Genomic DNA, 17,595 nt, shown 5'->3' on the forward strand with positions numbered 1-17,595 from the left:
GTAGCGTGCTGTTCAGAAAAGAGATCTCCGACCGCTCGTACTCTTAGGGATTTGTGGACATCCCTGCAGGATTCATGGTGTCAGTTCCCTCCAGCACTACTTCAGATATTGGTCGAGTCCCTTTCACGTCGTGTTGCGGCACTTCTGCGTGCTCGCGGAGGCCCTACACGATATTAGGCAGGTGTACCAGCTTCTTTGGCTCTTCAGTGTATCTCTCCGTACACAAAACTTCATCGTCCTAGGTGTCGTTGTACAGTAGGCGTATGGTGATATCTTCACTAGTTGCAAAGCTTTAAAAAAGAAAAGAGAAAGTGAATGTCTCTACACAAAGTAAATGCATTTATTCTCAGTTGTCCATTGCTTAGAACTAAGATTAACGTGAAGCTATACATAAAACATCCCACCATTTAAACAAATCCTAAAATCAGTTCTTGCTAAGGCTATTTCCGATATTGGTGTAAAACATTGAAATATATGTGACTTTCCTGGCTCGAACCTGTGATCTCTATACCCGCAGTAAGTTGCGCTGCCCGTTGCTCCATGAACTCCTGCTAAGAGCTCTGCCTCTGCTGAATGTCTTTTATAGAGCAAATCAGCACAAAGAAAGTCGTCTGAGTCGTAGTTCATGACTACTAGTCGACAGTCTAGCTATAATATACAGATCCATTTGCGAAAGTAGTACAATTTCTTAGTTTTTTAATAATGCATATATAGCCGCTGTAAATGGGTGGAGCATAAGCGCATTATCTTTCGGAACGTTTGCACTATCAGCGTTTAGAAAATTTCTTTCTATTGTCGCCGGTCGCTGTGGCCGAGCGGTTCTAGGCGCTACAGTCTGGAACCGCGCGACCGCTACGGTCGCAGGTTCGAATCCTGCCTCGGGCATGGATGTGTGTGATGTTCTTAGGTTAGTTAGGTTTAAGTAGTTCTAAGTTCTAGGGCACTGATTACCTCAGATGTTAAGTCCCATAGTGATTAGAGCCATTTGAACCATTTTTACTATTGTCACTTTTCCGTCATTAAATAGCTAAGCTGTTTACGTAAAAATCTAGTAACTTCGACTAACATTCATATAACACACATCATCTTCGTCTTACTCCTAATCTGTGACGTCACAAGAGCTTCAGCCAATAAGTGAGCGTTTTCGACCACGTGATCAAATCGTGATATTTAATGTGATTTCTGAAAACTTCCCGGCGTATTTCTTCTTCAAGTAATTTTCGGGTTTGCAGCCGGATCCCATCAACATTCTGCCACGATATTTCGGCCCAGAGACGTCCATTAGACCTGCATCAGGTCTCTTCAGTTCTTCGTCTACTCACCTTGAGGATGGCCGGGCGTCTGTGGGCCGAAATATCGCGGCAGAATGTTGATGGGATCCGGCTGCAAACCCGAAAACTACTGGAAATGATATTTAATGATTTTTAAGCTTTAATATTATATAAATAACATATATTTCGTGAGAATATTGGCCGTAAATGCCATCTGAATGTTAAAATCACTCAGAATAACAACAGTTCGAACCATCCAGAATGAGATTTTCGCTCTGCAGCGGTGTGTGCGCTGATATGAAACTTCCTGGCAGATTAAAACTCTGTGCCCGACCGAGACTCGAACTCGGGACCTTTGCCTTTCGCGGGCAGTTTTAATCTGCCAGGAAGTTTCAGTCCGAACCATATTTTAACACTGGAAAATAGCCTATTGTTCTTCTCGCGTATCAATTCACGAATCGAACAGGAATAGGAGGAAAGTTGTCAGATGTACCCATAGCCATGTACCGCAAGATGGGTCGTGGAGTATTGAGGTAGATGTAGAAATTATCAGTTTTTTCGTTGGTGAACGAAATTTCCAGTTTGGTTACTTTTTCTCGAAACTTGTATTATTGCTTTCACAAGTTACATAATTTCACGTTCTGTACTTTGTTTTACGACAACTGTTTTGTAATGATGCGTTGCGTTGTTGAGTAAACATTTCGATATCCTTAATCGAATTTGATTCGACCAGGAACCATTGTGTACAGCGACTGTGGACAGGCACACAGCAGTCAGTCGCAGTTCCATTAGTTTTTATTACTATTGCAAATCTAGATTTCGGCTATTAATAGCATCACACTTCAACAGAGTCGCGGCGGTTCCTGTCACCGTATGTCCTTACGGGTGTATAGGCAGAAGGTTGAAATTTCCATTTAGTTTCTACGTAATCTTGTTTGTACTAAATTCTCTTGATGTACTACCTGTTTAACTCAATATAAAAGCCTGAGCTTCCGGCAATATCCACGACTTACCTACTTACTGACCCTACGACTTATGTTAGAAAACAGATTAAACAAAGGCAAATCTACGTTTGTAGCATTTGTTGACTTAGACAAAGCTTTTGACAATGTTGACTGGAACACTCTCTTTCAGATTCTGAAGGTGGCAGGGGTAAAATACAGGGAGTGAAAGGCTATTTACAATTTGTACAGAAACCAGATAGCAGTTATAAGAGTAGAGGGACATGAAAGGGAAGCAGTGGTTGGGAAGGGAGTGAGACAGGGCTGTAGCCTATCTCCGCTGTTATTCAATCTGTATATTGGGCAAGCAGTAAAGGAATCAAAAGAAAAATTTGGAGTAGGAATTCAAATCCATGGAGAAGAAATAAAAATTTTGAGGTTCGCCGATGACATTGTAATTCTGTCATAGACAGCAAAGGACCTGGAAGAGCAGCTGAACGGAATGGACATGGTCTTGAAAGGAGGATATAAGATGAACATCAACAAAAGCAAAACGAGAATAATGGAATGCAGTCGAATTAAATCGCGTGATGCTGCGGGAATTAGATTAGGAAATGAGACGCTTAAAGTAGTAAATGAGTATTACTATTTGGGGAGCAAAATAACTGATGATGGTCGAAGTAGAGAGTATATAAAATGTAGACTGGCAATTGTAAGGAAAGCATATCTGAAGAATAGAAATTTGTTAACATTGAGTATAGATTTAAGTGTCAGGAAGTCGTCTCTGAAAGTATTTGTATGGAAGTGAAACATGGACGATAAATAGTTTAGACAAGAAGAGAATAGAAGCTTTCGAAATGTGGTGCTACAGAAGAATGCTGAAGATTAGGTGGGTAGATTACATAACTAATGAGGAGGTATTGAAAAGAATTGGAGAGAAGAGAAATTTGTGGCACAACTTGACTAGAAGAAGGGATCGGTTGGTAGGGCATATTCTGAGGCATCAAGGGATCACCAATTTAGTATTGGAGGGCAGCGTGGAGGGTAAAAATCGCAGAGGGAGACCAAGAGATAAATACACTAAACAGATTCAGAAGGATGTAGGTTGCAGTAGATACTGGGAGATGAAGAAGCTTGCACAGGATAGAGTAGCATGGAGAGCTGCATCAAACCAGTCTCTGGACTGATGACCACAACAACAACAACCTCCGTCAGGCAAGCAAGACACTGCCGAAGAATTAAGGGACTCCAACTCCGTTACTTCTTTGGCGGTCAGCTGCTTTTCTAACGAAGACAAGTGGGGGACATTGCCGAAAGCTCAGCTTTTTACTGAAAGTTTATGCGAAAGCTGCTCCGACAACGTTTAATGAGACAAATCGGTCGTTGAAGACTTTGTGCTTTCATCGCATTTAGTGAGTTGACCTGACAGCATTTACGTGATGTTGAGTGTACTACACTTTCACAACCTGCTGGCTACGCTACACGTCTCGGAATGCCGTGTGCCTGCAGAGTTCGCCTTTGAGTGTACTCACCGCGGTGAATTGCACACGACCGGCGGCGGCCGCAGCAAGATCAGCAGCAGAGTCAGCGCCAGTAACTGGGGCGCTGGCGGGGCCGGCGCCATCGCCAACTGTCAGCAGCCTGCAACAAGTCAGCACCCACTGCTCAGACGACAGCGCACCGCCGCTGCGAACTGGCGAGAGCAGCAAACACGTCCACACTGCTACTACTCGGAGATAGGGGCTTGATTTACATCCATATTTCTTCTACGTCTACATACATAATCCTCAAGTTACTCTACAGTGCATGCCGGAAGGTAGATCGATCTAACACTACCTACGCTTCCAACATTCCCGGGTGTACTACCGGATGCAATCGTCGAAGGTCCACGATATTTCGGTGAACAGCCGTTCCGCCATCATCAGCTGGCACTGATAGTCACCTGACGATGGCGCAAAGGTTGTTCGTCAAAATATCGTGGACCTTCGACGATTGCGTCCGGCAGTATTTCCTAGAACCTTTGAAGCATCATGTACGCCGGGAAAGCCTCAGATGGCAACTTCCTGTCCTACTTCATCCGCGTGTCGTCTAGGAGAACTACCGTATTTTTCTCGCAAGTCTTGCACTTTATTCGCGGTATTCCTGTATGGTGGAGTCGACGCCCGATCGATTTGGTATCATAATTACTTTGGTTGGGATTCGCGTGCTGCCACTGGGGATCCACGTTGACGTAAGAGCAGGCGCGCCGTCTGCCTGAGTAAACTACACATGTCAAAAAAAGTTTTGCATCACCTAGGTTCCGAGAGTTCCGGAACTTGTACAGAAAATTGGAATAGAATAGATCAACATAAACATCAATTCCGCTCTTTTTATTGCTCATGAAAACCCTACATTGCACTTTGTACCATCAGAGCTCCAAGCGCTAATAGAAAGCACTGATGCTCAAATCGTTATAGGCACCGAAAGGTGGCTAAAGCCGGATACAAGCTCAGCCGAAATTTTTGCGAAGAACCTATTGGTGTTCCGAAAAGATAGGCTAAACACGGTTGGTGGTGGCCTGTTTGTTGCTGTTAGAAGTAGTTTAACTTGTCGCGAAATTGAAGTAGATATTTCCTGTGAGTTAGTATGGGCAGAGGTGATTGTTGGCAACCGGAATGAAATAATAATTGGATCCTTTTACCGACCTCCCAGTTCAGATGATACAGTTGCTGAAAGGTTCAAAGAAAACTCGAGTTTGATTTCAAACACGTACCCGACTCATACGATAATAGTTGGTGGTGACTTTAATTTACCCTCGATATGTTGGCGAAAATACATGTTTAACTCCGGAGGTACGTATAAAATATCATCCAAAATTGTGCTAAACGCATTCTCTGAAAATTATTTCGAGCAGTTAGTTCATGAGCCCACGCGAATAGTAAACGGTTGTGAAAACACACTTGACCTTTTAGCAACAAATAATACTTAGTTAATAACGAGCATCAAAATCGATATAGGGATTAGTGAACACAGGGTTGTCGTGCGAGATTGAATATTGTAATCCCCAAATCCACGAAAAATAAACGAAAAATATACCTATTCAAAAAAGCAGATAAAAATTCACTTGACGCCTTCCTGAGAGACAATCTCCACTCATTCTAAATTAATAATATAAGTGTAGACCGGATGTGGCTTAAATTCAAAGAAATAGTGTCGGAAGCATTTGAGAGGTTTATACCAAATAAACTAACAAACGACGGAGCTGATCCTTCTTGGTACACAAAACGGGTTAGAACACTGTCGCAGAAACAACGAAACAAAAATGCCAAATTTAAACAGACGCAAAATCCCCAAGATTGGCAATCCTTTACAGAAGCTCGAAACTTAGCTCCGAGTTCAATGCGAGACGCCTATAACAGTTTCCACAACGAAACTATGTCTCGAAACCTGGCAGAAAATCCAAAGAGATTCTGATCGTATGTGAAATATGTTAGCGGCAAGAAACAATCAATGCCTTCTCTGCGCGATAACAATGGAGGTACTATCGAAGACAGTGCTGCCAAAGCAGATTTATTAAACACAGCCTTCCGAAATGCCTTCACAAAAGAAGACGAAGTTAATATTCCAGAATTCGAATCGAGAACAGCTGCCAACATGAGTAACGTAGAAGTAAATATCCTCGGAATAGTGAAGCAACTCAAATCACTTAATAAAAGCAAGTCTTCTGGTCCACACTGTATACCAATTAGGTTTCTTTCGGAGTATGCTGATGCATTAGCTCCATACTTAACAATCATATACAACCGTTCGCTCGACGAAAGATCCGTACCCAAAGACTGGAAAGTTGCACAGGTCACACCAATATTCAAGAAAGGTAGTAGGAGTAATCCACTAAATTACAGGCCCTTATCGTTAACGTCGATATGCAGCAGGGTTTTAGGACATATATTGTGTTCGAACATTATGAATTACCTCGAAGTAAACGGTCTATTGACACACAGTCAACACGGGTTTAGAAAACATCGTTCCTGTGAAACACAACTAGCTCTTTATTCACATGAAGTGCTGAGTGCTATTGGCAAGGGATTTCAGATCGATTCCGTATTCCTGGACTTCCGGAAGGCTTTTGACACTGAACCACACAAGTGGCTCGTAGTAAAATTGCGTGCTTATGGAACATCGTCTCAGTTATGTGACTGGATTTGCGATTTCCTGTCAGAGAGGTCACAGTTCGCAGTAATTGACGGAGAGTCATTGAGTAAAACAGAAGTGATTTCTGGCGTTCCCCAAGGTAGTGTTATAGGCCCTTTGCTGTTCCTTATCTATATAACGATTTGGGAGACAATCTGAGCAGCCGTCTTCGGTTGTTTGCAGATGACTTTTTTTTTATGCGTGTGTATCTGCTGCGTTTCTGTGCTATAACCGCTTCAAAGGGTTCAATCTCTGTTGGTCCCTCATGGACAGGGGACATCGGCTGGTGAAGTAATTGTCAATGTCAATTAAACTCTGCAACAGCCGAGTAAGTGAGATGTTATTTTACTTTATTTTGAAGGCTATCAGTTTCGGGATTCCACTACGCCATCTTCAGGTCCCATACGCATCTCTCCAAATAAACGATATGTCTTATAGTGCCATAAATCCCTCATTTCACTAGTGCTTCATTCGAACACTTGATAACATCTAGTGAAATGATTGAATTCACGACATCCAGGGATATATGGCACTATATGACATATCGTTTATTTGGAGAGATGCGAATGGGACGTACTGGAATGCCGAAACTGGTCGTCATCAAAATAAAATAAAATAACATCTCAAATTACACGGCTCTTGCAGAGTTTCATTGACAGTGACAGTTGCTTTACAAAGTAGCTGCTGCGGACGTCGAAGATTCATTTCATGACGTTTCGATGTAATACTTTCGAATTCTCCGCTATTTCTGTCAATCTAAAACTGGCTGCATGCACCCGTTATACACACAATCCACTGCGTAAGAGAGAAATGTCGTTTTGTTAATCATAACACAAATATCCAAGTAACAAAACTTGATTCCGAAGTAACATAACACACATTTTTCCTACAAGATTATATGGCCTGAAATTATTTTTTCATATAAATATCTTTATTTGTTTTTCGTTTATCAACACTCGTCGTGTCATTCATATTTTCGCTTTTGGTTTCTTTTACACAAATTATGCCAAATATTGCTACCATTTGCTGGAAGTCGGCACCATTTCTTATTCACATTGACGTAAAAGGTTTTGTTAAGGGACAGCTTCCAAGTACGAGAGGTGTGGTGTCACCGCTAGACACCACACTTACTAGGTGGTAACTTAAATCGGCCGCGGTCCTGTAGTACATGTCGGACCCGCGTGTCGCCACTGTGTAATCGCAAACCTAGCGCCACCACAAGGCAGGTCTCGAGAGACTGAGGAGACCTCAGCCCCAGTTGTACGGACAACATAGCTAGCGATTGGACGTGCTAAGCCTTGCTCTCATTTGCCGAGAGATAGACAGTAGAATAGCCCTCTGCTAAGTTAACTGGCGACCACCTAGCAAGGCGCCATTTGTATCAGTGCCTATAGCTTACTAATATTCAAGAGAGATGTATTCCAAGGACTAATTAAAAGTTAAGTAACAATCATCTACGTACTTTTCTTCTTATTCATTTATAAGTTCTCATGTTCCAGACTTCACGCCCGTCTGCGTTAGCCTTGCGTGCCCTATCGGCTACAGCATTGTGTCTAGGCTGTATGGTCTAGACACAACAAGAGGAGTGTTCAGCTTATTTGTTGCCACGTTTTAAAGAAAGCATTTTGAAGCAATAGAGATCTTATTCAAAGCACGAGGCCAGAAAAGTCGATACCGGTACCTACACTACTGGCCATTAAAATTGCTACACCAAGAAGAAATGCAGATGATAAACGGGTATTCATTGGACAAATATATTATACTAGAACTGACATGTGATTACATTTTCACGCAATTTGGGTGCATAGATCCTGAGAAATCAGTTCCCAGAACAACCACTTCTGGCTGTAATAACGGCCTTGATACGTCTGGGTATTGAGTCAAACAGAGCTTGGATGGCGTGTACAGGTACTGCTGCCAATAAAGCTTCAACACGATACCACAGTTCATCAAGAGTAGTGGTTGGCGTATTGTCACGAGCCAGTTGCTCGGCCACTATTGACCAGACGTTGAGAGATGCGGAGAATGTGCTGGCCAGGGCAGCAGTCGAACACTTTCTGTATCCAGAAAGGTCCGTACAGGACCTGCAACATGCGGTCGTGAATTATCCTGCCGAAATGTAGGGTTTCGCAGGGATCGAATGAAGGGTAGAACCACGGGTCGTAACATATGTGAAATATAACGTCCACTGTTCAAAGTGCCGTCAATGCGAACAAGAGGTGACCGACAAGTGTAACCAATGGCACCCCATACCATCACGGCGGGTGATACGCCAGTATGGCGATGACGAATACACGCTTCCAATGTGTGTTCACCGCGATGTCGCCAAACACGGATGTGACCATCATGATGCTGTAAACAGAACCTGGATTCATCCGAAAAAATGACGTTTTGCCATTCGTGCACCCAGGTTAGTCGTTGACTACACCATCGCAGGCGCTCCTGTCTGTGATGCAGCGTCAAGGGTAACCGCAGCCATGGTCTCCGAGCTGATAATTCATGCTGATGCAAACGTCGTCGAACTGTTCGTGCAGATGGTTGTTGTCCTGTAAACGTCCCCATCTCTTGACTCTGGGATCGAGTTGCGGCTGCACGATCCGTTAGAGCCATGAGGATAAGATGCCTGTCATCTCGACTGCTAGTGATACAAAGCCGTTGGGATCCACCACGGCGTTCCGTATTTCCCTCCTGAACCCATCGATTCTATATTCTGCTAACAGTCATCGGATCTCGACCAACGCGAGCAGCAATGTCGCGATACGATAAACCGCAATAGCGATAGGCTACAATCCGACCTTTATCAAAGTCGGAAACGTGATGGTACGCATTTCTCCTCCTTACACGAGGCATCACAACAACGTTTCACCAGGCAACGTCGATCAACTGCTGTTTGCGTATGAGAAATCGGTTGGAAACTTTCCTCATGTCAGCACGTTGTAGGTGTCAGCACCGGCGCCAACCTCGTATGAATGCTCTGAAAAGCTAATCATTTGCATATCACAGCATCTTCGTGTCGGTTAAATTTCGCGTCTGTAGCACGTGATCTTCGTGGTGTAGCAATTTTAATGGCCAGTAGTGTAGTTGCACCTATTATACGATGTTTTGATTTATATAAATTAAGTTAAATATCTACAATAATGCATCGATAATTTTCAAAATACTTTGCCTACACATAGTCCGATTTGATTTTTGAAGTAATTTTTGTTCTTGTATGTGTTGCACCGTGCCGTCCTCATGCCATCTCTGTTGGATAAATATAGTATAAACATCGTTTTCATCCGAACAGAAACGGCAATCAGCGAGAGATTCGTTTTTATTTTAATGCTTTGAATTTTCCATAAAATTCGCTTACAGTGTATTTTGAAAGTCTTTATAATATAATTTGAATGAAAAGACACATGGTATAAGTATAACGTATGGGATGGCTGCGATACCCCTGTCCACAATTACAAAACAATCTGCCTCAGGTGAAGACGCACCGCGAAACCTTTCTGAACCATTGAAAGCTTCTGTAATGATCAATAGTAGTTATTTTCTTTTTAGTGTTGTAGCTGTGTACGTCAGTATTGTCCTGAAATTGTGATGGATTATTTATGAAGAATTTCATTGGACGGTACACATACTCTGATCGGGCAGTTAAGTTGCCCATCTCCTTGAAGAGGCGTTCAAGACAAAAGACCACTCATTATTCTCATTGGTTGCTTTTGGGCATTCCATATTTTATTTCTGAAGAGGTGGGTTACTCCGCAAAACTATCCTGTAAGACAGTAATGAGAGGAAATATTCAAAGAGTGTTAATGTGTTCGGCCGGCCGTTGTGGCCGAGCGGTTCTAGGGGCTACAGTCTGGAACCGCGCGACCGCTACTGTTGCAGGTTCGAATTCTGCCTCGGGCATAGATGTCCTTAGGTTAGTTAGGTTTAAGTAGTTCTAAGTTCTAGGGGACTGATGACCTCAGAAGTTAAGTACCATAGTGCTCAGAGCCATTTGAACCATTTTGTTAATGTGTTCATCTGCTTGTTTCTAAAACTATCACACTGAAGCGCCATAGATACAGGTATAGGCATGAATAGTCAAAAAGAGAGATATGTAAGCAGGCAGAAGACGAAGCTGCGGTCGGCAAAGCCTATATAAGACAACAAGCGTCTGGCGCAGCTGTTAGATCGGTTACTGCTACTACAATAGCAGGTTATCAAGATTTAAGTGAGTTTGAACGTGGTGTTGTAATCGGCACACGAGTGACGGGACACAGCATCTCCGAGGTAGCGATGAAGTGGGGATTTTCCGTACGACCATTTCACGAGTGTACGGTGAATATCAGGAATCCGATGAAACATCACATCTTCGACATCCCTGTGGCCGGAATAAGATCCTGCAAGAAAGGGCCCAACGACGACTGAAGAGATCGTTCAACGTGACAGAAGTGCAACCCTGCCACAAATTGCTGCAGATTTCAATGCTGGGCCATCAAGAAGTGTCAGCGTGCGAACAATTCAACGAAACATCATCGATATGGGCTTTCGGAGCACCACAAAAAGGTTTACGCCTCGACTCGGCTCCTCAATACCGACATTGGACTGTTGATGATTGGAAATATGTTGTCTGGTCGGAAGAATATCGTTTCAAATTGTGTGGAGCGGATGGACGTGTATGGGTATGGAGACAACTTCATGAATCCATCTACCCTCCATGTCAGCAGGGGACTGTTCAAGCTGGTGGAGGCTCTGTAATTTTGTGGGGCGTGTGCAGTTGGATTGATATGGGACCCATGGTACGTCTAGATACGACTCTGACAGGTGACACGTACGTAAGCATCTGTCTGATCACCTGCACCTGTTCATGTCCATTGTACATTCAGACGGACTTGGGCAATTCCAGCATGACAATGCAACACCCCACACGTCCAGAATTGCTACAGAGTGGCTCCACGAACACCCTTCTGATTTTAAACACTTACTCTGGCCACGAAGCTTCCCAGTCAGGAACATTATTGAACATATCTAGGATGTCTTGCAACGTGAGATCTCCAACCGGTCGTACTCTTTATGGACAGCTCTGCAGGAGTCATGGCGTCAGCTGCCTTCAGACGTTTCTCGAGTCCATGCCACGTCGTTTCGCGGCACTTCCGCGTGCTCGCTGGGGCCTTACACGATATTAGTCAGGTGTACCAGTTTATTTGGCTGTTCAGTGTATATGAAAATCATTGATTGGTGATCTCGGTTGTGCGACTAGGTCAGCAGAATGTTCTCATAGTTTAAGTATTCATCGGTGACTACATTCAGAAATTAGCGTCATCCCATCCTAATTGCCTTATGGCCGTACAAGGCTGTAACGTCGGAGTGGATGTGGTAAATATTCCGGCTCCTGCCAGCTGGCGAGCAGCATTTTACAGAGATAATTATGCGATGCGGTGTACGAGCTGTGGAGCAAAGTCCGATTAGTGACGTCACTCGTGTTTCCCCCCTCCCCCTTCCTTCCTGCCCTCTTTTGAGCCGGATATGGCCTCCACAGCCTGGAGCCTGGAGACGCGTACAGCGCAGACTAATTACGAGCCCCAGACTCACTCAGTTCGTTACGTCGTTTCGTAATCCATTGCGCAACCAACTGTGCCGCACAGTTCCCCAGGGAATGCGGCGACTCGAAAACAGCTGACTGTCGACGCTGAAGTCAACTAGGAGGGAGGATCTCTGCTGCCCTGGGAGAGCTTCTTTTACACCTACCTCCAGAGATTGCAAACCACCTTCCAGTGCTTGGCCGAGGGTAGTTCTCTACATGAATCATTTTCCCCCTTTCCTGCCCCAATCGGTAATACAAGAGGTGGACAAAAATGTGGAAAGATCATAGATATAATACACTACTGGCCATTAAAGTTGCTACACCAAAAAGAAATGCAGATGATAAATGGGTATTCATTGGACAAATATATTATACTAGAACTGACATGTGATTACGTTTTCACGCAATTTGGGTGCATAGATCCTGAGAAATCAGTACCAGAACAACCACCTCTGGCCGTAATAACGGCCTTGATACGTCTGGGTATTGAGTCAAACAGAGATTGGATGGCGTGTACAGGTACAGCTGCCCATGCAGCTTCAACACGATACCACTGTTCATGAGGAAGAGTGACTGGCGTATTGTGACGAGCCAGTTGCTCGGCCACCATTGACCATACGTTTTCAATTGGTGAGAGATCTGAAGAATGTGCTGGCCAGGGCAGAAGTCGAACATTTTCTGTATCCAGAAAGGCCCCTACAAGACCTGCAACATCCGCTAGTGCATTATCCTGCTGAAATGGAGGGTTTCGCAGGGATCGAATGAAGGGTAGAGCCAAGGGGCGTAACACATCTGAAATGTAACGTCCACTGTTCAAAGTGCCGTCAATGCGAACAAGAGGTGACCGACAAGTGTAACCACGCCTGATGATACGCCTGATGATACGCCAGTATGGCGAAGACGAATACACGCTTCCAATGTGCGTTCACCGTGATGTCGCGAAACACGGATGCGACCATCATTATGCTGTAAACAGAACCTGGATTCATCCGAAAAAATGACGTTTTGCCATTCCTTGAGTACACCATCGCAGGCGCTCCTGTCTGTGATGCAGCGTCAAGGGTAACCGCAGCCATGGTCTCCGAGTTGATAATCCATGCTGATGCAGAAGTCGTCGAACTGTTCGTGCAGATGATTGTTGTCCTGTAAACGTCCCCATCTCTTGACTCTGGGATCGAGATGCGGCTGCACGATCCGTTACAGCCATGAGGATAAGATGCCTGTCATCTCGACTGCTAGTGATACAAGGCCGTTGGGATCCATCACGGCGTTCCGTATTTCCCTCCTGAACCCACCGATTCTATATTCTGCTAACAGTCATCGGATCTCGACCAACGCGAGCAGCAATGTCGCGATACGATAAACCGCAATAGCGATAGGCTACAATCCGACCTTTATCAAAGTCGGAAACGTGATGGTACGCATTTCTCCTCCTTACACGAGGCATCACAACAACGTTTCACGAGGCGACGCCGGTCAAGTGCTGTTTGTGTAAGAGAAATCGGTTGGAAACTTTCCTCATGTCAGCACGCTGTAGGTGTCGCCACCGGCGCCAACCTAGTGTGAAAGCTCTGGAAAGCTAATCATTTGCATATCACAGCATCTTCTTCGTGTCGGTTAAATTTCATGTCTGTTGCACGTCATCTTCGTAGTGTAGCAATTTTAATGGCCAGTAGTGTACATTAAAGTCCGTAATACGATGTAGGAAACCCGTCGGCGTTCAAAACAGGATCCAGTCGTCTCGGAATTGATAAATATAGATCCTGTATTCGTTTCAAAGGAATCTTAAATACAGGACCTGTATGGCGTTCGAGGGAATCTTGTATGATTCTTAATGGAAAACAGTGCCAAGTTCAGGTAAGAATGATGGATGTGGATAGCGATTACGCAATCATCTGTCCGAACGCACCAGTTATATTAACTCAATAATACTGAGGTCTGGTACGGTGATGGCCTCCGGCTATGCGACATTTCATCCTCGTGTTCACATAATCAGTCCTGGACGGTCGAGCTGTGTAAACAGGCTCCCTATCGTCCTGGAACACAGTATCACCATTGGGAAAGAAACATTGTTCCATGGAACGGATCTGATCAGCAGAAATGGTGACATAATCCCTTGCCGTAATGCGACCTTGGACTATGGACTTGGACTATGGATTACTACGAACTGGCTGCCCAAATTATTGCCAAACCCCCAGCCATGTTTCACTTTTGGGACGTAAACACGGCCAGAAGTCGTAAACACTGTGAGACAAGGTCCATTGACCAAATGACTCTCCTCCATTGTTCCATTGTCAGGTTTTATAGCTTCAGCAGCACGTTTTCCTCTTACGGCCATCATCAGTGATTGGTTTAGGAATTTCACTTCAGTCTGCAATTCACAGCTTACGGAGCTCACTTTCTCTTGTTTTGGTGCTGACAGCATTCGCGAGTGCGAAATTAAGCTCGGGAGTGATTTTTCCATCTGTCGCCGCGCGGGGTAGCCGCGTAGCCATGGGCGCCTTGCCACGGTTCACGCGGCTCCCTCCGGTGGAGGTTCGAGTCCTCCCTCAGGCATCGGTGTGTGTGTTGTCTATAGCGTAACTGACTTGAAGTTAGACTAAGTAGTGTGTAAGTGCCGGCCGGTGTGGCCGTGCGGTTCTAGGCGCTTCAGTCTGGAACCGCGTGACCGCTACGGTCGCAGGTTCGAATCCTGCCTCGGGCATAGATGTGTGTGATGTCCTTAGGTTAGTTAGGTTTAAGTAGTTCTAAGTTCTAGGGGACTGATGACCACAGATGCTAAGTCCCATAGTGCTCAGAGCCATTAGAACCATTAGTGTGTAAGTCTAGGGGCTGATGGCGTCAGCAGCTTGGTCCCATAGGAACTTACCACAAATTTTCAAATTTCCATCTATCGCCGGCCGGAGTGGCCTTGCGGTTCTAGGCGCTACACTCTTGAACCGCGAGACCGCTACGGTCGCAGGTTCGAATCCTGCCTCGGGAATGGGTGTGTGTGATGTCCTTAGGTTAGTTAGGTTTAAGTAGTTCTAAGTTCTAGGGGACTGATGACCTCAGAAGTTGAGTCCCATAGTGCGCAGAGCCATTTGAACCATTTCATCCATCTATCGTCTCCTTATTTTTCGTCACAATCCTCTTCATGACGGTATGTCACGATAACTCAACACACAATTTCGTCCGCGTCGTGACTCGGCAGACGGTGTTTCTCCGCTTTCCTTGTGTGTGGCTTAAATCTTAGATACAACAAACACTTCGGCTGCCTTGGTTACGCTAGTAGTCATCACACGAGCATGAACAATTTACCCACGTTCGAATTCGCTTACATCCAACATGATGCTCACACAATTACAGAGAACACTGTTCTCACCATGACTGATAATGGGGACGTACTGAGGGAACTACTCGGGTGCCATTTGTGGTCAAATACAACAGCAGAACCTGCAAGATTGGCCAGCACCTGCACTGACGTTCAGACATTTATTTCTCGCGGTGTTGCCACGTTTTTGTCCAACCCTTGTAGTATGTGGTGAAGTGCGATTGACGGTAAACTTCAGTATGAATCTTACGTTTCTGATTTCGCGAGGTGGCGGTGGGACGCAGTAACTTGTTTCCTCACGTTCTTCGGACGTAACACTCTCTGAATTTTAATACTGAGTGCACCCGAAATGGAAGAAAAAGTGTCTTGTAGCATCTGCCAAAGATGTCTGACGAGTATACCCATGAGATTCTCGCACACCTAAACAAACAGGTGACGAAAGCACTGCTCTCCTTATGATCTTAACAGACTTAAAGTTGGATCAGAACCTCTCTGGATTTTTCGACTGATCGACAAAATTTCACTTTAGATGTCGTTAAACGCTTCTTGCAGTGGTCTCCTTACGCTCAATTTTCCTTCATTTAGTCACGGAGCAATACGACGGGCTAATCGAGATCGCTAAAGCGGTGGCGCTCGATTCGTTAGTAGCGGGTTCAGATGTTGCCGCCAGAAGAAGTTTTCATGGCTTGTGTTGCACTCGGTTCGAAAGAGAACAAACGAATGACGACAAGCACAGATTAGAAGGGATTTGCGCGTCTATGAAACGATCTATGCGCGAAGCATACAACTACTACCACCGTCATACCTTAGCAAACGATCTGGCAGAGAATTCGAGGAATTTCTGGTCTTATGTGAAATCGCTAAGCGGGTCTAAGGCTTCCTTGTTGACCAATCTGGTGTGGCAGTTGATGATAGCAAAACAAAAGCTGAAGTTTTAAATTTCACGTTCAAGAAATCGTTCATATAGGAGAATCGTATATACATACCGTCATTTGACCATTGGACAGACTCCATTATGGACGACATAGTAATAAGCATCCTGGCGCAGAACAACACCTGAAAGATTTGAAAGCGGATAAATCTCCAGGTCCGGATGGAAACTCAAGTCGGTTTTACAAAGACGGCATTGGCTCCTTACGTAGCTTGCGTTTATGGTGAATCTCTCGCCCAGCACAAAATGCCAGGCGACTGGAAAAAAGCGCAGGTGACTCCAGTGTATAAGAAGCGTACAAGAACGGTCCCACAAACCTACAGACGAATATCCCTGAATTCGCTTTGCTGCAGAATCCTTAAACATATTCTCAGTTAGAAATGATATACTTTCTGGAGGCTAAGAAGCCTATGTCCACGAATCAGCATTGCCTTAGAAACCATCGCTCGTGCAAAACTTAGTTTGCCCTTTTCTCACATGATGTACTGAGAACTATGTATGAAGGCCAACAGGAAGATGCCATATTTCTAGATTTCCGGAAAGCATTTGACAAGGTCCCCCTCTGCAGGCTGTTAACGAAGGTTCGAGCATGTGGAATACGTTCACAGATATGTGAGTGGGTCCAAGACTTTTTAAATAATAGAACCCAGCATGTTGTCCTCGACGGCGAGTGTTCATCAGGGACAAGGGTATCGTCAGAAGTGCCGTAGGGATGTGTGACTAGACAGCTGTTGTTTTCTATATACATAAATGATTTGGCTGACAGAGTGGGTAACAATTTGCTGTTGGTTGCTGACGATGCTGTGGTGTACAGTAAGGTGTCGAAGTGGAGCTGCTGTAGGAAGATACAAGACGACTTAGGCAAAATTTCTAATTGATGTGATGAATGTCAGGTTGCTCTAAATGTGAAAAAATGTAAGTTAATGCGGATAGGTCGATAGAAAAACCTGTGATGTTCAGACACAGCATTACTAGTGTCCAGCTTTACACAGTCAAGTCGTTTAAATATATGGGCGTAACGTTGCAAAGCGAGATGAAATGGAATGAGCATCTGAGAAATTTGATAGGGCAGGCGAATCTTCGACTTCGGTTTGCTGGGAGAAATTTAGGAATGTGTGGTTCATTTGTAAGGGAGACGCATACAGGAAGCTACTGCGAACTATTCTTGAGTGCTGCTCGAGTGTTTGGGATCCCTACCAGGACGGATAGAGGGAAGACATCGAAGCAATTCAGAGGCGGGCTGCTAGATTTGTTACTGATACGTTGGAACAACAGGCAAGTGTTACGGAGAGGCTTGTGGAACTGAAATGGGAATCGTTTGTTGGAAGGCGACGTTCTTTTAGAGGAATACTATTGAGAGAATTTCGAGAGATGGCATTTGGAGCTGAGTGCAGAAGAATTCTACTGCCGCCAAC

At 44.6% G+C, this 17,595-nt stretch overlaps 1 protein-coding gene across 1 annotated transcript in view; it reads right to left on the reverse strand.

Annotated features, from left to right (window-relative positions):
* The window catches only part of LOC126253379 (chitooligosaccharidolytic beta-N-acetylglucosaminidase-like), a 374,039-nt gene that overhangs the window by 194,358 nt on the left and 162,086 nt on the right, over positions 1-17,595 (reverse strand). Inside the window, exon 2 of the mRNA XM_049954667.1 lies at positions 3,745-3,853. Within this exon, the coding sequence (XP_049810624.1) occupies positions 3,745-3,836 (92 nt within the window). The 5' untranslated portion in view covers positions 3,837-3,853. The remainder of the gene's footprint in view (positions 1-3,744; positions 3,854-17,595) is intronic.

Source organism: Schistocerca nitens, chromosome 4 (genome assembly GCF_023898315.1).
Source record: "Schistocerca nitens isolate TAMUIC-IGC-003100 chromosome 4, iqSchNite1.1, whole genome shotgun sequence".
NCBI lineage: Eukaryota > Metazoa > Arthropoda > Insecta > Orthoptera > Acrididae > Schistocerca > Schistocerca nitens.